The 24804-nt window shown below is 42.6% G+C and overlaps 1 protein-coding gene across 1 annotated transcript in view; it reads left to right on the top strand.

Moving 5' to 3' along the window:
* The first annotated feature begins 2679 nt into the window (after positions 1–2679).
* The window catches only part of MAP7 (microtubule associated protein 7), a 205856-nt gene continuing 183731 nt past the window's right edge, over positions 2680–24804 (top strand). The window contains exon 1 of the mRNA XM_007946315.2: positions 2680–2812. Coding sequence (XP_007944506.2) covers positions 2680–2812 — 133 coding nt within the window. The remainder of the gene's footprint in view (positions 2813–24804) is intronic.

Below are 24804 nucleotides of genomic sequence, written 5' to 3' on the forward strand. Positions count from 1 at the left end.
CCTTAGGCTTCAACTCTGCTTCTTCTCCATGCCCACTGGAACTGGAGGCTTCTCTTAAACAGCTGCTGGCTGCTGAGGCTGACAAACCCAAGGTTGACAAGTAAAATGGCACAGTACCAAGATGATTAAGCTACATGGCAGGCCACTAGTTCAAGGCTAGAAACAGTCCCTAGATCAGCAAGCAGTATGGCAGGCTGTTGAATGAAGACTTGGCTACATGCAGGGTGCCAGTGTGCCAGAAACTCAAAACCTTTCTCAAAACATCTTACCTCCAAAAAAGGAGAAGATCTTCAATTAGATGGATTGACACAGTGGCTGCAAGAATGGGCTCAGGCATAGCAAATATTATAAGGATGGTGCAGGACCAGGCAGTGTGTTTCATTCTGTTGAACATAAGGAGCTCCAGTGACATAGTGCCTAAGGCATTTGACTGTTAACCAGAAGGTTGGCAGTTCAAACACACCAGCTACTTCATGGAGGGAAGACTGGGCAATCTACTTCCATAATGATTTATTGCCTCAGAAACCAGTGGTAAATCTTCATGGAAGATTATAGAGTCACTATAAGTCACACCTAACAACAACAATAAGGGGCTCTGGAGGTGTCGCAGATAAGGTATTTAGCTGCTAACCAGAAGGTCAGCAGTTCAAACTCACAACTCTAAGGCAGCTACTCAGTTATATCAGTAGATTCCACCATGGAGTTGATTACCAGGCTCATTATGGGGAATAACCACATCCAGCTGCTCAGCCAAGGTGACACATAACCTTAACCACACACCGTTTACACCATTCAGGGACTCTTCACTGGCATTGTGAGTAGGTGAAAACATAAAAGTGTTCCTTGATAGAGTTTATAGTTGAACTGGAAACACCTTGAAAATAATCACAAAGCAGAAATGAACCAGTTACAAGGGTGAAATATAATAATAGCACGTTTAGTAAGCACCACTTTCTGCTGGCCCTACACTCATTTGGTCCTCACCTGAATCTAGCAAGGTGAATGGTGTCATCACCTCTGTTTTACAGAGAAAACTGAGGCACTGGGAGGCAGTGAGTGAGTCATGCGCCCTTTGCTAGCTCTCATTGTGCTCAGAGTTACTGCTGCCCTCGAGGTTTCAGCGATATTTGACTTGTCTGATGACACCTGGGGTCCTTTCTGGGATAAATAGGTTTAAGTTTGAGAAAAAATAAGGAAGTGTTCTGAAGATGGGAGAATTGTGTTTTAACTTTCTAAGCAGACTTGATTTTTGATTAAAAGGCCAAAAAAAAAAAAAAAAAACATTTTTTTAATTTGGCGCTTAGCATTTTTGTAATGCCATTTCATAGAAATTTAAATTGTAGGTAGCCTAAAAGAGAGGATCTTAAAATGGGAAAGCTAATTGCATAAGAAAACAATATCACATGACTGTTCTTTGGAGAAAACAGTCCAAAACAGAAGTAAAATTGGGTCAAGTGTTGAGAATTGCTCAGCCTGCCAGTCATGACTTGCCCAGGGCAGTGGGGGCTGGCAGCAGTTGGCTGGGTGTCATGGAGGCAGTTTTTTCCCCTTAGTGCATTCTGGTTACCCATTTCTGTTCTTTCAACTTAACTTGCAGAGGGGGTGTTCCAAAGTGCAACCTCAGTGGGAACAGACACAGAGCCCCTGCCGCCCTTCACTGGGGGAGGGTCTCCGGCACATAGCACTGGTGCCCCTCAGTGACAGGTGCTGCCAAAGCTATGTGTCTCCAGGCTCAGGGGTTACAGCAGGGTGGGGAAGGCAAGCATGTGTCCTGAGTGCGTGAGCCATAGAGGCACCCTGCCCCCAAGCATCCAGGCAATCGCAAACATTGTTAGGATGGAAAACTTGACCAAAAGCAGGAGAGGAAAAAGCCTGCATGCCTTGAGCCATTTCTCCCTACTGAGGAGTTCATGGCTGCTTGTCCAAGCAAAGCTCCGTTTCTCCTCCCATCCTGCTGCTCCTGCCGCCCAGAGGAAGCGGGAGCTGCCCAGCGGACCGACTGCTTCTGGCTGTCGCACAGTGTAACCTTAGGCGGGTGAGTTCCCAGGACCCGCATCCCGGCAGGCTGCCGCCCCTCAGCCCGGGAGACTAGCTGCTCCCAGCCCTCCTTGATTAGGAGATGTCAGGGTTGTCAGGGCAACTGGTAATGAAGGCAGCGTATCATATTTACCCCTCTTGTATTGTGTGCTGAATATTTAACTGAGTGGTCACAGGAAGAAGATTGGGAAAAGGTGGTGCAGCAGCAAGGAGAAGCTGGGATCTGATTGAACAGGTTAGGCAGTGAAGGTTGGCATCAGACCTGCTTGTCCTTTATCGGGGCTTTTCTGGAAGAAGAGAGAGAGAGAGAGAGAGAGTGTGTGTGTGTGTGCGCGCACACACACACACACATACATGTATTCACGTGTGCCTGTGGAGAAAAAGTGGGAGGGGGCTTGCTGAAGAGGTTGGGGGTTGCTGCTAGGTGAGGGGGAACTGCAGGGCCTCCTGCAGTTGCTGTGGCTGGTAGTATCTGTCAGCTGTTTGCACACTGTTTACCCATAGGGGATCTATTACAAGTGCTCAAATGAACTGGCAGCTTAGGAACTAGCAGCTTCCCAGGAGCTGCAATTACATAAGCATATATTTTTAATATAATAGTAATTACAAAAAAAAAAAAAAAACCCACCAAGTAGCAGCGGTATGCCTGGATCAGCTACAGCTATCCGACAAGAGAGACTGAAGAAGACCAATGCGAGACCAGTTCCCCTTGGTTTGTTCACCATTAATGAGGAAGATGAACAGCAAAAGAATGGAAATTCCAGAAGACTGAAAGGTATGCATTAGCCCTACCCTATGGTCAGTGCTGGACGCAGCCCCACTTTCCCACAGTGCTTATAGCACATTTTGCAAACTGTCCTGGTAGTGCATGTTGTGAGGAGTGCTGGTGACCTTCAGCACAGTTTGCTGGTGGGTGTTTACACACTCCATAGGGTTGTGTATGTGTGAAATGACAAGCAGTTTTTACAGATTTGGTCGATTTCAGATCAGCTGCCTTTTTGACCCAAGCTACCTTCTTTAATGTTCACTGAACAGTTACCATGCTCCATCCTCACCAGGAGGAGGAAACAGGAGTTATTGAGGTTTAGGTGAAGTCTCCCCGCCTGCCTTACACGCACCAGATGATTTTTGTTTCCTTTAATGAGGTGAGTTTCCTCCAAAGGGGTGGTTTAGACAAAATGACGTGCGGTGCAGCCTTTCCATGGGCACAGGGTAAAGATGTTACCTCCTTTTCTGTACTACAATGTTAAGATCATGGTGAGGAGGAAAACAGACATTGAAGGTGACTGTTGAGGGCAAAACTTGGGAACAAGGAGGGGGCTGTGATGGTCTGTAACTTCTGATGCTACGTCTGCTGTTGCACATGGGAATGAAAGTTGAAATGTGCTGGGTATAGAGAGGCGGTCTGCTGCTGGTGCTGTATGTTCACAGTGATGAGATGTAACAGCAGCTGGCTTGGCTTCTTCAGTCTGTTTACTGCTTCATCTTTAGCATTGTCTCATGGCTGGCCCTTTCAAAGCTTTAATTGTAGGTCAGAGATGGCACCGTCCTGCATTTCTGAGGAAGGGCTCTAATACATGCATTTTTAAAAAAATAAAAAAGAAAGCTGTTCTCTTAAGCAGATAGGCTGTAAGTTTTGTGATTTTAATGTGCTGATTAAATTTGAACTTGCATTCAATTTGTTCTGTCACTGAGCTATCAAATTTTTCTTAGCGCGGTACAGGGGCGTAAAATGGCAAAGGAGCAAGCAAATACTTAAGCAGTAATTCTGAGTGTTCACACACCATCCAGTGTCTGAGCACTACTGGTTTGCTTCCTCCTAGTTCTCAAGTGAATTTTAGTTTGGTTTTGTAAGATCAGATTGGAACTGTGTACTTTTAATCCAAAATATGTTTTAACTTCATTTTTTTAAAAAATGCTTGTATACTAGGATGTTCTAACAAGTAGAATCCTATTGCTGTAATTGATTTTTATTTACTGTGAGACATGGCCTCAATCTGAGGACCAGATGACCTCAGGACTCTAACAGTGCTGCGAGTGGAAGGTGACTTATGTGGTTCTTTTATTTGCCCGTAAGTTAGATAGGTAAGGCATAATGTGTGGAAAACTCAGTACTTTATATTGTTAGCAGCAAATCATTTGGCCCCCAAGGGGTTGGTAACTTTAAAAAATAATGTGGCTTTGTTGAATTGTACCCACATTGTATTTTTGGAAGCATTCTTCTTGATTTATGGCACTTTTTCCTTGGGTGTCCTGGAATAGTAATTTAGAATAACCATCCATTTTCTTCTAAGTAATTTTCTTAAGTTCTTTTTCCTGTCTCTGTCTGACTCTCTCTTTTTAGCTGCCTTTCAATATTTTATTTGAAGGCAAGAAGAATAGAGTTGGGAGAAGAGTAGGTACTTCTAAAATCTCTTTGTTTTTTGCGATTCATACAGCTCCATGGATAAGAGAGACTAAATCAAAGGGTCCCTGACCCCCCGCTGTTTTCCCTTTTCTACCCTTTGCATAAAAGAGAGAGACTGGGGGAAAATAAATCCTGTGCTGATAAAGATGTCCAGAATTTTGTTTATCTCCAAATGTCTGTAATTTATGGATACATGCAATAAAATAAGCAGATAAATAAAGTCTGGTATCCCTATTTATGCTTGATGAAACTTTTGGCTTTGATTCTAAATTTCTCCTCAGGTCTGTCTGAACAATAAGAATGTTAGCTGTCTAGTCCAGTCTGTCCAGTAGAACTTTGTTTAATATGGAAGTTTGCTAAATCTGCACTGGCCAATACACTAGTCACTAGCCTCATGTGGCTGCTGCGCACTTGAAATATGGCAAGTATGACCAAGAAACTGATTTTTAAATTGTAGTTAATTTTAGTTAATTTAGGTTAAAAAGCCACACGTAGCTAATGTGTACCATATTGGATAGCACAGTTCTGTTCTATAAAACTGTGACCTCCTGAATTTGTATCCTTCCTGCTTTACTCATCCTCATTGCTTTCTGCTGCCAGATGTGGTTGGGTTCTAAAATGAATGTAGTTATTAAGAAGCGGACCCTGGAGCAGCTGGGCTCACCACTGCAAAAGAGCACAGTAACCTGGATTTACCGACAATTTTATCTTTCCTTTCCACTTAACTGTTACTGCCCGCTCTGAATATTTCTTACCAGTTGTCAGTAGCCAGTACCGTCTTTTACAGCTTTTAGTGGGCTCCTGTTTTCTAAAGCAAAAGAGCAAGGTGATATACAAGTTATCTTTTATGTGTGACTATTAAGATAAGGAATCAGAAAACTTGTTATCTTTTTGAACCACTCCATGGTCTAATCAACCAGCCATGTCCATACCTCGTTTTTATGCATAGTACTTTTTTCTGTCACTAGCAGAAATGAAGAGGCTTGCTAAATTCGATAAGCTAAAAGCTTCTGTCCAGGATGGTCCTGGGTTAAATGGGGTGTTTTTAATGATGAGGAGCATCTGCCCCTCTATTCAGGTACTCGGGCTGTTAATAACTGTTACTCATTCATTACAATGAACTGAACAGGAATGAATGTGTCAGTTACCTTCTGGACTCCCAACTGGTAGCTTCTAAGTTTTCTGGTGGAGTGATACAGTAGTTTAGTTAGCTGGTAGACTAGATAAATTCTTGAAGGAGTGACTGCTCTCCCATGTAATCAGTAGGAATGTAAATATTTTACATGTCTTGTTATTAACATATAGCATTCACATAGCCAGTTGGAATGAACTGGGGTAGGCTGTTACTGTTATAATGCAGAGCCCTGAGTCTCAGTTAATGCTGACCTCAGGACTGGCTTATGAGAAATTGTTTAGGTACTGCAGTAACTAAATGCCCTTGGATAGATTTCAAGGCGAACCTGGCTTATGGTGAGTTGTGCTGAGCACAGTGTGATCATTAAGTAACAAGACATTTTCTCCCTAAACCAACATTTGCTAAATGCTCACTCTGTATAGATTACTTTGCTGGGATACTATGAAGAATGCAAAGATAATTGACATGGTTTCTGCTTGTAGAATGTTCACTGTCCAGTGGAGGAAGACAGATGTATGCAAATAATGCAAGAGTATAAACTGAAATCAGGGCATGAGGGAAGACAGGGTGGGGCTGCAGAAGTGTTAAATATGTGCTGAGTATGGAATTATTAGCCTTAAGTTTTCAACTGTAGCATAGGGATTAAGTGATATAGGCTCTCATCCTATCCCATGTCAAATGTGTGGCTGAGGTTGGCAGCTCACATAAGCTTTCAAGGCAGGAGCATAGGATTATGGGTGGAGAGGCCTCTTCTAAATTTAGTAGAATCTGGACATCTGTACAGTGTTTTTCTGTAAACACACCTATTCCTCACTTACTGTCTGATTATCCAGTGTTCTGCATGTACCACAAAAGTAAAACATCTGTCTGTTTTTACGCATTAACCTGGTATCCTTGCTGTGTCCACCTCTCGGCCTGCAGAGCCGCCCACGTCTGTCCGGCTTGCACTGAAGCAACCAGCTGTCTAGAAGGCCTCTTGCTGATCCCATCCGCGCCACCAGAGCTACTGCTGCAGCTCTTTGTGCAAAAGAGGTGACTGAGGTGGATCTTGCAGGAGCCCTTCTAAGAAAGGCCTGCGAGTGGCTAGAGAGGCCCAGGAAGAAACAGGAATGGGGGAGGTTGCTGCTGCTACTTCCCTTTACTTGGCACCCTGGAAGGACCAAGCCCCGCAGTGGGAAGGGTACTAGGGGTAATTTGGGGTCTAGAGGCTGTAACACAAGCTGGCTGTCCCTTCCTCCTCAGTGGCCTGGGCTGCTGAGCTCTTCTTCCCAGCAGATATTAGTCTCCAGGCTCTTAGCCTTGGATTCTAAGTCCCCCAGGACCAGCAGTACATTACTCATTCCCTGGGGCTCCTCTCCAGCCTGCACGGTGGCAGCAAGTAGCTGGGGCTGGGGAGCGGATGGCTCTGGGGGGGTATGGGCCTAACCAGCAGCCCTCGCTGACCATCTTGACCCCCACCCCACCAGTTGCCCCAGCTCCAGAGCTGCCAACTGTGCTGCCAGTTGAAGATGAGTCCATATCACAGGCATTTTAAACCCCTCAGTAGAATTGCTTCACTTAAAACAGAGGTCTCAACTGGGATCCTTGAACTGTATTTGGTCTACGGGTGTGTTTCTTTGGCCCCTGAACTTCTCTTTGTTTTTTCAGTGAGTCATTGTTTAGAAACTGAGAGGTTTTACTTAACAATCTGGATTTCAGCTTCCCTTGAAAAATTAGAAGATGTGGCCACACTCGGCTAATGGTTTCATGGCAGCAGTCAGCAGAAGCTAAGTAGCACCTGCCACCTTAGATAGGTCATGCATGTTCCTTTCTGCCACAGTCCCCACCCCTTTCCAGCACATACATTACCTGGCCTGCTTCAGTTATTTACATCACATTAGGCGTTCATGTTTGTAACCCCTGACTAAGGGATAAGTCCAAGCTCCTTAGCATGGCACAAGGACCGCCCATCTCCCGGCCCCTGGCTCCCTCGCCATCTCTTTCCTGCTACTCCCTTGTTAAACTTTATGCTCCAGCAACATCAAAGTGCTTGTTGCATATTCCTGCTTCATCATGCTGTTGCACGCCTTTGTGTCCTCACGGTCTTCCTTCTGTTTTCTTCACCTTTCTTCCTCATCCAGACAACTGACTCATCCTTTCGGCTGAGATCAGGTGTCATCTCCTTAGAAAACCTCCTCTCTCACTCCCAACCCTCCACATCGCCTCACTGTGCTCCTGTGCCTCCCTGGTTTCCATACTTATTTCTATCCTGACATTTGTCTTCTTATTAGGTGCTGTCAAATCAGTGTCAATTCACAGCAACCCTGTGTGCAATAAAACCAAACACTGCCGGATGCTTGTCTTAGTGAACTGGGATTATCTATGTACACACGCCAGCCCTTCTCTAGACCGCAACCTTCTTAAGGGCTGAGACTGTTCCTCTTTATTCCCAGTACCTTGCAGAGTGTGTGGAACACTCCTGAACAAAGGTAAACTTAACATTCAAGAATAACTGTTACAGGCTCTGGTGGTGCAGTGGTTAAGGCATTCTGCTGCTAACCAGAAGGTCAGTGGTTTGAGCTCACCAGCCACTTTGCAGGAGAAAGATGAGGCATCTGCTTCTGTAAAGATTGGTAGCCTTGGAAACCTTATGGAGCAGTTCTGCTGTGTCCTACAGGATCACTGTGAGTTGGAGTTGACTCGATGGCAGTGGGTTTTGGTTTTAGTATTTCTACCAAGGTAACAACTTGGGACATGTAAATTCTGACATGTCAATCACATTACACTCACCCACACTGATGTATCTAACAGTTTGTCAGGAATGCTGTTCTATTTTGTTTTTGCTTTCCATCATACTATTGAGCATTTTCTTTGGAAAATGAAGTTATGTGGTGGTATTAGTTGACTACTTTGTTAATATCAAGGTACTATTATCTGCTGTCCCATTTGTTAGCTAATTGCAGATTACATTGTTAAGAAATACGTTTTTTTTCCTTGAAACTGTGGCTCTGTAGTCTGAAGAAACTATGCCTCCCCCCTATTTTGTTAAAAATGCTTATTTATGGAGATGCAGTGCCATCTGCTCTGTGACCTGTCCACTGTGAAGGTAGAATTTCTTCCAAATGAAATAGAATCTGTCATTTACCATTTACACTCCTGCTGGATAGGTGATGATCTAGCAGCTAAGATGTCCTCTTTGTAAGACATGAGTCTTTTTGTTTTTAGAGGGGAGTTTAGGTCAAGATACGTGCATACACCTCTAAAACCATTCTCACACATTTCTTGTTTCTTTTCTTCTTTAGCTCTATAGGATTTACACTGTTGCCTGTTTCCCGTGTTCTTATTTGTGGCATTTCAGGACTAAGCAAAATGGTTTAACAGCTAATTTAAAGTTTAACAGCTAATAAGACAAAAGTATATTTTATAAGAGCAAAATATCAAAGGGCCCTAACATGAGGAAAATACCCTGAAGTTAAACCTGTTGGAATAACCTTTATTTGCTAAAGAGATCCTAAATACAATGTTTTATTCAAAGTTATTTACATAAAGATAATAAGAGGGAATGGCAGGAATAAGGATCTAGCATCTAATGTATGTCTTCACTCATTGGATTCTCTATAAATATTTGTTGAGTAAATGAACATCTCTGTCTCTCAAGCATTCTTTATTATAGAAGTAGGTATTACCATATGTTCTGGTTACCTAGTGCCCCTCTGACAAGAATATACCACAAATGGGATGGCTAAACAAACAGGAGTTTATTCTCTTACAGTTTGGAGGCTTTAAGTCTGAGTTCAAAGTGCCAGGCTCTAAAGGCTGGGTGAAACCCCCTCAACCTTGGAGCTCTGCCTCCTGCTCCTGGCCCACTGGAGCTAGAGGCGTTTCTTCACTCAGACAGCTGCTGGCTGCTGAGGCTGCCAAGCCCAAGGTTGACAAGTAAAAAGGCACAGTCCCGATGTTACCAAATCACACGGCAGGCCATTAATTCAAGTTCATTGTAAGTCCCAAGGTTGGCAGAGCATAGCAGGCTGCTGAAGAACAACACATGCAGGCATGCAGGGTCCAAGCGTGCCATAGGCTGGAGACTATCCCCAAGGCTTATATACAGGAAGCAGACCACATCCCAAAGCAGCTACCCAGCTGCTTGTGGTAGATCCCACCATGGAGTGGAATGCTAGTCTCATCGTGGGGAATAACTACCACCAGCTGCCCAGTCACTCAACCAAGCTCAGCCAAGTTGACGTACAAATTTAACCACCACATCATACATATCATGTGTACAAGGGGAACATAATTTAACTTGTATATAACCAAGTTCTTTGTACAATAAGATACAATATATAATGGGATTTTCTTGCTATATAAAACTAAAAGGCTTGGCGCTCTGGTGGAGTAGTGGGTAAGGCATTTGGCTGCTAACCAGAAGGTCAGTAGTTCAAACCCACCAGCTGCTCCATGGGAAGACGATGAGGCAGTCTGCTTCCATATAGATTTACAGCATTGGAAACCCACTGGGGGTCGCTGTGAGTTGGAATCAACTCTATGGCAGTGAGTTTGGGTGGGGGGAACACCCACTAAACTAAAAGGCTTAAAAAATGTGTGCCTGCTTCTGGAGCTATAATTGATAGGGCTAAATGAGCTGGCTGCTCTAACCAGAGGGACCAAGCACAAGTATTTGCTTAGATTCTCCCAGGTGATAAATCTTAGACATTATTTATTAGAAAGCTAGTCTGAGCTTGAATTGAGTGTCCATTCCACTAACATCAGCATGTCTCAAGGAGCAACTTTAAATGAAATCCTTTGCTACCAAAAAAGTTTCCAGGTGACTTGCAGGCACTTGACAGCATAGTGCCTAAGGCACTTGACTGCTAACTAGAAGGCTGGCGGTTCAAACCCACCAGCCACTCCTCGGAAGGAAGATGGGGCAATCTACTTCCGTAATGATATCGCCTTGGAAACCCAAGGAGGGGTTGCTACGAGTTGGGTCCGACTCGACGGCACATAACAACAACAACAAGAACAATACTTTAATGGTATCAAAGAAGATTCTACCAAGAGAGCCCTTTTAATTCTCAGCTTTTACAGAAATCTGTTGTTAGCTGCCGTCGACTTGGCCTGAGTCATGGCAACCCTAGGCAAAATGCCCTCTATGTGTTATGTTTATGATTTAGCCTAGCCAATTTCAAAAGGCAAGTCAACCCCCTCATACCCTCGACCAAGATGTGAAGGCCCAAATTGTGTCACAAATGGACATAAGCGATTGTATTTGAAATGCCTGTTTACCAGAACACCGTTGAGTATTTATGCCATCTATAAAATGCAAGTTCTGTCTTGCAGGCTGTCTGCCTGGCTATGGTTACGTGTTGAGAAATAATAGGTTCTGCGCAAATGCAAAGAATTTGCAGTCATAGATCCAGTGTGGAGTGTGGATGCAGATGGAATGGCAATAGCGGTTAGAAGTGTAGACCACAGCTTTGATATGAATATATATGGTCTCCAGGCTAGATGTATCCTTTAGTTAAAGACACAGGCCCATTACAATGGTAACAGGATATTAAAATCACAGGGTTCAGTGGACTGTGTCAGTCACTCTCAGACGGTCATTGGGAACAAAAGTACTGAGGCTAGTGTCACCTCTGTATTCCTAATAGGATTACTTTCAAGGTCGGGAATCAAGTGCATTGTTAAGGGATGGCTTGGAGTAGTTAGATGAAGGGATGGAATCTTTGTCACTCTGTGTTAAAACTTTCTCAGATAAGCCAGCCTGCCTAATATTAAATCTAAGTGAAAATAAAGCTTCAAGAGAAGGTTCCCCCTTACAAATGCACTGTTGCCTCTGAGCCTCTGTGAGCTGTTGGCTGCTGTTGAGTGGGTTCCAAGTCATGGCAGCCCCTTGTGTGTCAGTCGAAGTGTGCTTCCTACGATTCCCAGTAGCTGGTTTTTCAGAAGTGGATCACCAGGCCTTTCTTCCGGGAAGGCACCTCTAGACAGGCTCAAACCACTGTCCTTTCAGTTGTTAGCTGAGCACATTAACCATTGCATATCCAGTGACTTCTGAGCCTTTACGTTGTTGTTGTTGTTCTGTGCCGTCAAGTCGGACCCGAGTCATAGCGACCCCTCCTTGGGATGGGGCAATCTACTTCCTAGTGATACTGCCTTGGAAACCCAAGAGAGGTCGCTATGAATCGGGTCCGACTCAACAGCACATAACAACAACAACATCACTACGGAAAGTAGATTGCCCCATCTTCCTTCCGAGGAGTGGCTGGTGGGTTTGAACCACCACTTGGTTAGCAGTCAAGTGCATTAGGCACTATGCTACCAGAGCTCCCAGCCTTTACATTAGAGCTATAGAAATTTAGAACTGGTCACTATCCGGGATATCAGTATGTATGGGAAGAGAAGGGAACACTAGGGAACGTTTAACCAGGTTGGCTAGTAGTTTCACGCTAGTAGTTTCAGACTAAGTTTGCATGAAAGACTGTGTGATGTGATAGAAAGAGCAGTTGGTGTGGAAATAAGCAAGTTATTGTTATTTAATCCTTCCAAGCCCCAGTTTATCTGTAAGGTGAGATTAATAAAATCATGCCCACAGGTGAGGGCAAGGATTAGAGTTTATATAAGCACTTTGCACACTCCTTGAAAAATATTCAGGGTTCATTAAATGATAGTTGTAATAATGGTAATTTGTAACCAAATGTCCCTCATTTTCTGGTAATTTTTACTAACAAGTGCTGTTGGGGGAAAGGCCCAGTGTAAAGACCACATCATGCCGTCTATTCCAGCATCTTAATCAGTCTCTTTATTATGGAGATATTTTCCCTCATCTGATTTCTTACTTTTTAACCTTGACTTGTTTGTGAATGAAAATTTTCATAAGGTTCCCCTCATGTTGAGGCCTTTTACTTCCTTCCCCACAGTAGGCATATGTGACTGGGTCCTTGTCCTCAGTTCACTCATATAGTTGGAATGTGCTTGATGTCAGGGACATTACTCCTCACAATGCTCTGTCATTTTGTGTGTTAAATGAAGGAAATAAATTAGCATTATGTCAGATCACCTCACTTGTTTCAGATACCATCAAGGGAATGTACCTTATATTTCTTAGGATTAATGGAAAATTCCTAGTATGCCTTAGTCTGAGAACAATACCCTGAATAGCAGTCAAAAGGAAATTTCTCTTACAGTTGTATTTTTTCTTTCCTTCTGATGTGAGAGCAAGCTCTTTATGAAAGCTGCTTGAAGCTTTCATAAATGTATTTTTATGCTGAGTGGTTGTTGAATGTCTGTCTCCCCAACTAGACTGCTCTGAGAGGGCAATGAGCACCTGTTACATTCACACTGTGTCGCCAACACCTAATATAACCAAAGCCAAACTCAGTGCCGTTGAGTCGATTCCGACTCATAGCGACCCCTCTTTGGGTTTCTGAGGGGTATGTCTATGGAAGTAGATTGTTCAGTCTTCTTTCCAAAGAGGTTCTGGTTAACAGTCAAATGCCGTAGACACTGAGCCACCAGAGCTCCTAAAAGGGCTTAGGATACAGTTGTTGATAGCTGCCATTGAGTTGCCCAGGACTCATGGTGACCCTATGCACAACCGAATGAAATGCTGCCTGATCCTGCACCAACCCCATGATGGGTTATGGGTGGGACTGTTGTGATCCATAGGATTATTATTGGCTGATTTTCACAAGTAGATGACCACATTCCCTAGTCCATCTTATTCTGGAATCTCCACTAAAACCTGTTCAGCATCTTGGCAACGTGCTGGCCACCAGTGACAGATGGGTAGAAGGTCCTTAAGTATTTGTTAAATGAACAAGCATAACAAGTTAGATTTAAAAGTAGACAGGAATGCACTCAATAATTTTTCACTCTGAAAATAAGCAGTCCTAGAAACTTTGGTCTTTATTTTTTCAGTTGAAACATGTCTTCTTTTTTCCATTGAAAATTTCTGTAGAACTTAAAAGAAATGGTATCAAGGTGATGACTCAAGACCTCATAGTCCACAACTGATTGGAGACCATATACTGGAGCTAGGCAGAGAAAAGAATGGAGCACAGCTGTGTGCAGCTGTCTGTCTGAGCCTTGTTCCAGGGTCCAGGACTTCATTCCAAATCTGCCAAAGCCAGAAGATAGCAGATCAGTGATCACCATGCCAGGTGATGATATGTCAGGGACTTTTGTATTAAAGACCTTTGCCCATTAGCCTTCATGCATAGATGACCAATTAGTTAGCTTCCCGCTAGGACGGTACGGCGGAGGGAGTCTGCAGACCTTGCAGTGACTTAGCTGGATAATAGTCTAGGGCTAGGCCATTCTAGAAGCAACTTCGACCATCATCTTTCCTTGAACCAATTCAGCTCATTATGTAATACTCATTTTGAGTCTCTTGTATACAGTCATTACAGCCATGTTTAAAGTGGTATAAGTACTTGCCTGCCTTTTGAACAATTGAAATTCACTATCATGACTACAAAGCATGAGTTGTAAGTCAGGGACATTAGATTAAAAATGATCCTTGGTGATTTAAACTGTCTCTGAGCTCTTTGACTAGTAATGTCCCACATTCCTGCCTGCCCCTTCTTGGATTAGAAAACAGAGAGAGAGAGAGAGAGAGAAGGGAGCTGCTGCTAGTTTAGCAAAGTCCAATGTATACATAGGGACATTACCCCTTGGCCCCCACCCACTCGAGGGCCTCTCATTAAGCCAGCCTTAGAATTTCCTTTTATGCTCCTCTTTTATAATATCATCTCTGCATCAGCCTTTTTTTTTTTTTTTCTTTCTTTTCCTCCCAGGCCTAGAAAAACTGGTTTCTTTGTGGGTAGATGGTTCCTGGAGCAGACCTTGCAGTCAGCAGTGGAAAAATGCAAAGTAGCAAGTGAGGCTTCAGAATTAAAAACTTAAGCACTCTGGGTTTTTACCCCGGGCCTGCTCGGGGAATCATGTTTTCTTTTTACCTCTGACTCTTCTGCTTCACTACAGTAGTAAATCTTTTTTCTAATCCTTGTATCATTTTGTTCATTATCCTGTAGTTTCCCATTCTTCATCTAGTAGTTTAGAATGCTGCTAAATTAGCATCAGTGTGAATTATCAACAGAACTCCTGACTGTCTACTTCTGTCAAACACTTCTAATCATCAACTTTATGACATTTTCCCACAATCCAAGTGATTTCTAAATCATCTTTACTCACTGTTACAAGTTACCATGATGCTGACATCTGCTTTGAGGCTGCCTGGCCTCTTCCTCAACTCCGTATCGCCAGCCAGCATTGTAGGAGTGTATGTATGTTGGGGCTTGTTACCACTCCACCTACGCCATCAAGAACTCAGAATTCCTCTAGGCAGCCACAGACTTCAGATTCAGCAAGCATTGCTCTTGTGCCTACCCCATGCTAGACGGTGTGCTGGACATTTCTATAATGTGACATCACCCTCCACCCCACATGACCTCCAGGCTCCTGAACCCTCTGCCTTCTCATATTTATTTGTCCCCTTTCAGCTTTCTTGTCTTTTTACAAGCCTGCAACTCATGCGTAACCATTGTAGTGATGCACTTGCAAAGCTGTCCAGACCTTCCTTGCAGCCTCCAAGAATCCTCTGGTAGCTTGTTTCTTTGTGAGAACTGCTGAGTATTAATGTGAAGAGTCCTGAAGACAAGGTGCTTGGGTCTGCTCCAGTCATGCGCTCTCAACATCAGTGGCGCCTTTACTGCTGCCGCCAGTTCTCGTAGTCAACTCCTGTTGCAGCTGGGTCTTACCCACTCTACCTTACTCTTAACATCTAGCATTTCCAATCCTTGGGTGGAGTAAATGGAGCTCTGGTGGCATAGTGGTTAAAGCATTTGGCTGTAAACCAAAAGGTTGGCAGTTTGAGCCCACCAACCACTCTAGGAGAAAAATGAGGCATTATGCTTCTATAAAGATTTACAGCCTTAGAAACCCTATGGGTCCATTCTACTTTGTCCTAAAGGGTCACTGTGAGTTGGAATCAACTCAGTGGCAGTGGTGTGTGGGGTGGAATAAACAGTTAAGCACTCAACTACTGGCCAAAGAGTTGGTGCTTTGAACTCACACAGAGGCACCTCAGAAAACAGGCCTGGCAATACGCTTCCAAAAGGTCATAGCCTTGAAAGCCCTCTAGAGCAGTTCTTTATTCTGTACACGTGGGGTCACTATGAGTCAGAATCAACATGATGGCTACTAACAACAGCAACATCCAGTTATGGTTCTCATCTGCATTGCTGACATTTCCTGCCACTGTGCTGTGAATATTGAGGGTGTATTAAACTTGTTTCTAGGTCATAATTTACTATCTGTAATAGAGTAAATAACTGGAAAAACACATAGCCCATAGGATTGTGATTAAAACTCAGCAGCAGGAAAGAGAAGAGTGGGTAATTTATTGTTTTCATTTGGTAATGATTTTGAAGAATAATGAGGGTGAGATTGAAAAGGGCTGTTGGCCACTGACGTTAGATTTAACTCAGCCATGAGTGTCTGTCTCCTGAAAGATAATTGTAGCTGTGTGGCGGCAACATGATGTTTTGGTGTGAAGCGTTATAGATCAAAGTAAATGGAATGCTCCAGAGCCCATTGGAGGAAGTCTCTGTTACTTCTTGTGGATCACGATTACACATGATGCTTCATGAGAAAGTTAGTATAATTGTTGATCTATGTCTTGTTACTTGGCCAGAAAAAGGTTAAAGAATGTGACTTTCACTATTTTAGATGTCTTAAAAAGCAGAGCTTTAACTCAAAACTTGTGCACCTAGAATTCTTTTCTTCTAACAATATTGTCATAATCACTACAGTGGAGTCCTACTTGGTCATTCCCAGTATCCCAGACTTTGTCTCTTCTGAAATTAGATAAACTTTAATGACTCGGTTGTTAATTGGTGCAGTCAGGTCAGTTCCAACTCATAATGACCCCATGTGACAGAGTAGAACCACTTCATGGTGTTTTCTTGGATGCAATCTTTATGGAAGCAAATCACCAGGTGGGTTTGAATCACTAACCTTTTGGTTAGCAGCCTACTGCTTACTAGCCTTTGTGCCACCAAGGTTCCTTTTAGTAACTCTCAGTTCTCTCAACTCAACTCTTACTGCCATGGAGTCGATTTCAACTCATAGTAACCCCCATTGGGTTTCCAAGGTGGTGAATCTTTACAGAAACAGATTGCCTCATCTTTCTTCCATGGAGAGGCTAGTGGGTTCGAACCATCCTCCTTTTGGTTAGCAGCCAAATGCCTTAACCACTACATCACCAGAGTTCCTTTTAGTAACTCTAGGTAATAGAAGGAGCTCTGGTAGCATAGTGGCTAAGGGACTTGACTGCTAACGAGAAGGCTAACTCACCAGCCACTCCTCAGAAAGAAGGTTAGGCATAGGCAATCTACTACCGTAGAGATAACGCATCTGAAACCCAAAGAAGGGTCGCTGTGAGTCAGGTCCAACTTGATGACACGTAACAACAACAACAGGTAATAGAAAATGTGTTGACTGTTATTTGACTCTTTCAGTTTTGCTCTAGTGCATGTGCATGTATTTAAAATCCTTATTTAAAACGGATGCTTTATCACAATAAAAGAGAGGACAAGCACAAATATTCAGCATATACTAAAACAACAGCATCAAAGGAAATGATAACACGAGAACATTATGCTGAGTGAAATAAGTCAATCACAAAAGGACAAATATTGTATTAGTCCGCTATTGTAAAAGTTAAGGAAAGGTTTATCTATTGAAGGAAATTTTCTTTGTTGGTTACCAGGGGTGGGAGGGGAGGGGAGGGAACGCTGTTAGATAGAGATAAATACTGATTTGGGTGAAGAGAAGGGCAGTGTACCAAATGTGAGTGACCAATATGGCAGCCTTGAGGATGAGAAAGACATAGAGAGGTACATGGGAAGTACAGACAACAAATATGAACCCTTTTGCATATACAGTACTGAGTTGTAAGTGAAGGCAAGCATGTATATATGGATGGATAGATAGGTGGACAAGCTAAACGATTAGGTATGTCTATGAAATGGGGAATGTATTCCAAGATCATATATAGGGTTGGCAGACAATGGTCCTATAAGTTTATATGAATGATCAGAATTCCCAGGTGTATAGTAGAGCTGACAAGGGGCAAGGTTGTGGTCACTGGTCACAGCCAGCTACCCAGAGGGACTGAGTAGTTGAACCTGCGGGCTTGGGACCATAGTCGCAGGGGACATCCAGCTCAATTGGCATAACATACTATACAAAACATTGTTCCACCTCCTACTTTGGCAAGTAGCGACTGGGATCTTAAAAGCCAGCAAGCTGCCATCTAGATACAACGATGGGTCTCTCCTCGTCAAGAGCAAAGAAGAAAGAAGAAAACCAAAAGTAATGGAAACAATCAGTCCTAGCGACTGGTATACCATCCGATCTGCAACCTATACAACTATGAGACCAGAAGAACTAGATGGTGCCCGGCTACCACTGTCATCCACTTGGAAGGGATGTAGGAGATCCTGGATAGAGAGGGAGAACAATGTGGAACAAAACTCAAAATCATTTGGAGGGAAAAAAAAAGAAGGTGAGGACCAGGTTTGCTGGTCCAATAGAGCCTGGTGGAACCACTGAGACTATGGCCCCTAGCTGCCCTTCAGGTCTGGAATTGAACTCACACCTGTGGTTTCCAGCCAAACAGTGTACAGGCATGTGAGTTAAACATTTACCTCAAGTAGACACACGCCCTGGAGAGAACCATCATGGGAGAAGGAAGGGCTGCTTATGCACAGCGAGACAGCTCAGGGCGCAAGAGAGTATGGAGGAGATGGTCACTGGGAAGAGGTTACTATGGGGAGGAAGTGGGAGGGGAGCTATTGCATTGTGGTAAACTGGTCAATGACACGAGACAAAGTATTTGTGAACTGCTGTATGGAAAGTGAATTTGCTCTGTAAATCTTCACCCAAATCACAATATAAATAAATAAATAAATAAAACAAAATAAAGGAAAAGGCAGGAAAAAACGGATGCTTTAAAATGAAAATAAGTAAAATCATCCTGGGTTGTGGTGGATAGTTCATCCCAGAGGATATAGCATTAAGCATTATCCATTTCCTTTCATCTGGTCCTGGTCCTGAGTTTATTTTTTGAAGATATTGGTTGAAGAAGAAGAGGTAGGGCAGGGCCGTCGTGGATCAATATAAAGCTTTGAACAATTAGGGTGCCAAATGTGTTCGAGGAGCTCTGGTAGCATAGTGGCTAAAGCACTTGATTGCTAACCAGAAGGCTGGCGGTTCAAACCCACCAGCCACTCCTCGGAAGGAAGGTTGGGCAATCTACTTACATAGTGATACTGACTCGGAAACCCAAGGAGGGGTCGCTATGAGTCGGGGCCGACTCGACGGCACTAACAACAACAACAACAACGTGTTAGAGCCAGAATTCAGTTAACAGATTGGTAAATTAACAAAATTAACAGACAGTCCTGATGCTGAGGAAGATACCCTTCTCAGAATCACAGTGGTGCTTCAGGAGCTTTCAGTGATGTGATCAATCTTTGATAGTGTGGATTCTGGTAAAAACCAAATTTTCTCACTGGTAAAATGAGCAAGTTCAGCTTTAATGTCCTAAGAATCTATGAAATTTAACATTGGGGATGGTTATCCAAGGAGATGTTGAATTGAAGCTGTTCTCTTTTGATCATCATGGTCTCTTAGAGGCCATTGTGATTAATAACTTGGACTCTGGCATCAGGCTGCCTGGATGTGAACTCTACCCAGTTCTGCTGTCTCCTAGCTGCATGCTTTAGGCAAGAGATTTCAGAGTTCCATGCTGCATTTGCTTCATCTGTAAATTAGGGGTTACAGTGACATCTGTCTCACAGGGTTGTTAAGGATTAATTGGGATAATTCGTAAAAAGTGCTTATAACAATGCCTGGCATTTGTAAACTATCATCTAAGTGGTAGCTAATGTTAGTTGGAAAGTTTTCTTAGTTAGATGGCTTTATCTTAGCAGTTCTAAGAAAACAGCATTTTTGCTAAGACTTTCTAAACTTCAGAGACGTGACACAAGTTAAAAGAAAGCTGAACCTAATCTATGAGAAAATTTAAACAAGTAATGTTGGCCTTAGGGCCTCTCTTTCTGTCTTTCCTTCTATAAAAAGGACCCAGAGCTGAACTCTGGCTATGCAGCACTTACACAGCCTTCTGTCTAGATGAACTCTAAAAAACTCACTGTCTTCTAGTCTATTTGACTCATAGCGACCCCTCCTTGGGTTTCCAAGGCAATATTTCTACAGAAGTAGATTGCCCAATCGTCCTTCCAAGTAGTGGCTGGTGGGTTTGAACTGCTAGCCTTCTGGTTAGCAGTCAAGTGCATTAGGCACTATGCCATAGATTAAATGATGTTTAAGGTCAAAACCTTGTAAACGCTCCTTTTTTAGTCTACTCCTCTCTTAGCCCTGCCAAGCACCATTCCTTTTCCGAAGTGAAAGCAGATTTATTCCAATATTCTCCTTGCCCTTCAGTGAAGGAAACACTTCGAATAAAATGAAGACTGTTGAGCTGCCTAGATTAGGCATTACCTATTCCAGTAGCTAATGGTTCTGCTCCCAACTGTGGAACTGGGAAGGATGAGCAGACATCTCCTTCTTAAGAATCTTTGCTTCATTCCATAAGCAACACAAATTCCCCACGAGCTATAGACATTATTAAATTATTCTGGGCTCTCACAGTTGTTTGATCCAAAAGTCCTCAAGAACTCATACCAGTGCTGTTCTCTCTCCACATTTCCTTTCCTTCCTTACAGTTGGCCCTCAAGTGCAGTTTGTGTAAAGTATTACTGATTCCAGTAATTTAGTGAACGCTTCTTCACTGATGCCTAATACCAGCCACAGTACTGATTATGCCTATGCTTAGATAGGTAAAGGTTACCTTGTTACAAATTTTTTTAGCAATATTATTGTATTATGTCTAAGGTGAAAGTTTATACAGCAAATTAGATTGCTATTTAACAATTCCTACACAAATTATTCTGTGATGTTAGTTATCTTTTTTTTGCAATGTGTCATTATTGTCATTCATTCCATTCTGCTGGTACCATTTCCAGTATCTAATTTCCCTACACCTTTACCTTCTCCTCTTTGTTTTAGAGTACTTTTTAACCATTTAGTGTCGTTTTGATGATTTCTTAAAGGAACTCGTTACTCATGGGGGAGACTATTTTATGAACCATCTGTGACTTAGCTAAAAGGTAACCAACCTCAAGGGGATAATTTTTGCTTTAGGTTTAAAGTGTATATCAGTGTGATAGCTCTCAGGGAGTCCTCCCTCTAGTCTGGACTTTTTCAAAATCTGAGTTCCATTTTCTCTCCCATTCTATTAAGGATCCATCTCCTGTGGCCATGACCAGAGTACTCAGTAATGGTAGCTGAGCACCCGACAAGTTTTCTTTGATTACCAAGGAGCCTTGCACTGAATTCTCCCAGTTTGATGTTCAGATATATTTGCCTATAACATATATATTAGTGGCAAAGTTTATTGAACTGAGATTTTCTGTTAGAAAGGGGGAGAGGTTTCTGGAAAAGCATAAAATTGGCAATTTACCCTAAGAGTTTTATAATGAAATCATGTGACAAAGATGTTCTGTTGTTTCTTTTTGTCAATCATACAAAGAACACAGAAAATTTTCAAGGCTTAAATATATTATTAACACATTTCATTAAAATATTTATTAAAATCCCTTTAGTTTTGTTGTTATCAGCACGTCCACTAAAAGTTTTCTGAAAGAAAAAAAGTATGCTATCAGAAAATTCACAAGCAATATCCTGATGAGTGTTTTTCAAAAGTGGAAAAGATGGGCTACATTTAAAAACTGCCTGTTTTTCCTGCTTGCCAGTTATGAGTCATATGTGTGAATTATTACATTCAGTTTAAAAATGTAATAAAAGATTTTTTTGTCTCATTTTTGACTTTTTATAACTTGAAAATAATCTCAGATGCCTACTGACTAGACAACTACACAAAAAAATCAAACTCACTGCCGTCAAGTCGATTTGTTCATAGTGACCCTTCCTTGGGTTTCCAAGGTGGTATCTCTATGGAAGTAGATTGTCCAATTTTCCTTCCGAGGAGTGGGTGGTGGGTTTGAACCGCCAGCCTTCTGGTTAGCAGTCAGGTGCCTTAGGCACTACGCCAAGATAACTATGTTGTTGTTGTTGTTATGTGCCGTCGAGTCGGCCCCGACTCATAGCGACCCCTCCTTGGGTTTCCGAGGCAGTATCACTACGGAAGTAGGATTGCCCAACCTTCCTTCTGAGGAGTGGCTGGCGGGTTTGAACCACCAGCCTTCTGGTTAGCAGGCAAGTGTCTTAGCCACTATGCTACCAGAGCTCCCCAGATAACTATAGCAAGTATTTTTTACTGGGTCTCATTAAAACAACATTGTGGCAAACAGCACCTTTACCTCAACCACAGAACAATGACGACACTGAAGTGCGTTTGAAATGATATGCGTCATTTTGTTCTTAAGACAATATGAGTAATGGACTACTTGATGCTATTGAGCCAGCCCCATGTGTGCAGAATAGGGCTGCTCCGTAGGGTTAACAAGGCCGTGTGCCCTTTTGGAAGCAGGTCGACAGGACCGTCTTCCGTGGCAGCTCTGGGTGAGTTTAAATCGCCATCCTCTTGGCTAGTGATCCAACACAACTTGTTTTCACTTCAAACATTGTTGTGAGATCATATAACTTTCTCAGTCTACTATTTTATCATTTATTTTGACCTTAAAAAGGGGGTTATAATTTATAATGTTTTGAAAAATATTAGTATAAGAAGATATACAGAAAAGCAGGGCATCGGCATACATCCAGAACCCAGAACAGAATGTTTAAAAACTTTTTTTCATGTTAAGGTATATAATACTTGTGGGAAATAGAATATAAATTAAATATATGGCTCATATCATATTTCCTCTACATTCCTCCACTGTCTCACCTGTCCTCATCCTCTGCCCTCCCTTTCCCCTTTCCAGGGTCAACTACTGTCGTGAGATAATATGAGCTCTTCCGGTCGGCGTCTGCACTTAAACTTCATGGATGTATCTTTCATATCATTTGTGTTTTTGAAATTAATTTAAATCATGTCATTAGTATATCGGTTTGTAACTTTGTTTTGTACTCACACACACACACACACACACACACACGCTCGGTTTAAAAATACCTATCCAGTGTGATAGATATAGGTGTGCCGTAGGTATTTATTTTGACTGTTGTCTAGAATTCTGTAAAGTGACATTAGCACAGTTTATTTACCATCTTCCAACTGATGAATGAAGTTTTTTGGTTTTTACCATGTTACTGCTATAAATTTTGCTACAATAACCTTTTTTTTCCCCTGATTTTTTTTTTTAATTTTATTGTGATTTGGGTGAAAGTTTACAGAGCAAATTCGTCTTCCATACAGCAGTTCACATACACTTTGTCTCATGACATTGACTGTAATATCCTACCATGCAACAACTCCCCTCCCTCTTCCCCCTCATAGTTACCCCTTCCCTGTGTCCTTCCCTCCATGCACTCCTGCCCCCTGAGCTGTCTCCCTGTGCATACACAGCTGTTCTATTCTCCCATGATTGATCTCTCCAAGGAGTATATCTACCTAATGTAAATGATCAGCTCATATGCTGGTCCTTTGTTTGCCTGGAAGCCATAGGAATGAGTTCAATTCCAGATCTGAAGGGCAGCTAGGAGCCATAGTCTGAGGGGTTTCACCAGACTCTATCAGACCAGCAAACCTGATTCCTTTTTTTTTTTCCTCTATGATTCTGAGTTTTGTTCTACATTGTTCTCCCACTCCATCTGGTCCATCCAGGATCTCCTACATAGATCCCCCTCCAAGTGGTTGACAGTGGTAGCTGGGCACCATCTAGTTCTTCTGGTTTCATAGTCATATAGACTGAGGATCGCATGGTGTACCAGTTGCTCGTACTAATTGTTTCCATGCATCTTTGGTTTTCTTCATTCTTCTTTGCTCTGGAGAGACCCATCATTGCATCTAGATGGCTGCTTGCAAGCTTTTAAGATCCCAGTTGCTACTCATCAAAACAGGATGTGGAACAATGTTTTTGTGTAGTATGTTATGCCAATTGAGCTTGATGTCCCCTGTGACCGTGGTCCCAAGTCCATAGGTCCAACTACTTGCTCCATTTGGGTAGCTGGCTATGGCCATGAAGGACAAACTTATCCTTTATCTGCTCTACTGTATATGTGGAATTTCCTACAGAACATACAAATACACTTGTAGAAACATTGTCTGCCAACCCTATACATGGTCACGGGCACACTCCCCCTTGCATAGACATACCTAACCGTTCAGCCTGTTCAGCCATCTATCCACCTGTAGATCAATGTTTGCCATCACTGACAATGCAGTGCTCTATGTGCCAAAGGTTCCTCTTTGTTGTCTGTACCTCCCATGCACCATTCTACGTCTTCCTCTTTCTCAGTGCCACTGTGTTGATCACTCACATTTGGTACATTGCCCTTCTCTTCACCCAAATCAATATTTGCCTCTACTTATCTAACCCCTTCCCCCTGGTAACCAACAAAGAACATCTTCTTCCATATATAAATCTTCCCTTGACTTTACAATAACAGACTGATACAATATTTGCCCTTCCATGATTGACTTATTTCATTCAACATAAAGTCCTTCAAGTTCATCCACGTTATGCAGTGTTTTGCAGATTCTACATTATTCTTTAGGGTTGCATAATATTCCATCGTGTGTGTGTACTGCAGTTTGGTTATCCATTCTTCCGTTGATGGGCACTAGGTTGTTTCCATCTTTTGGCTATTGCAAATGGTGCTGCGATGAACATGGGTGTGCATATATCTGTTCTTGTCCTGGCTCTCACTTCTTTAGGATATATGCCTAGTAATAGGATTGCTGGATCAAATGGTATTTCTAATTCCAACTTTTTAAAGAATTGCCATATTGCTTTCCACAGTGGTTGTATCATTTGACGGTCCCACCAGCAGTGTATGAGAGTCTCAATCTCTCCACATCCTCACCAGCATTTGTTATTTTCTGTCTCGTTGAACTTTGTTGTTAGTGCTGGGGCAAGATGGTATCTCGTTGTTTTGATTTACATCTCTCTAATGGCTAATGTGTAGCATAGTGGCTAAGACACTTGCCTGCTAACCAGACGGCTGGTGGTTCAAACCCACCAGCCACTCCTCGGAAGGAAGGTTGGGCAAT

The sequence above is a fragment of the Orycteropus afer genome, unplaced genomic scaffold (genome assembly GCF_000298275.1).
Source record: "Orycteropus afer afer isolate SDZICR_OR568_19922 unplaced genomic scaffold, OryAfe1.0 scaffold00155, whole genome shotgun sequence".
Taxonomy (NCBI): domain Eukaryota; kingdom Metazoa; phylum Chordata; class Mammalia; order Tubulidentata; family Orycteropodidae; genus Orycteropus; species Orycteropus afer.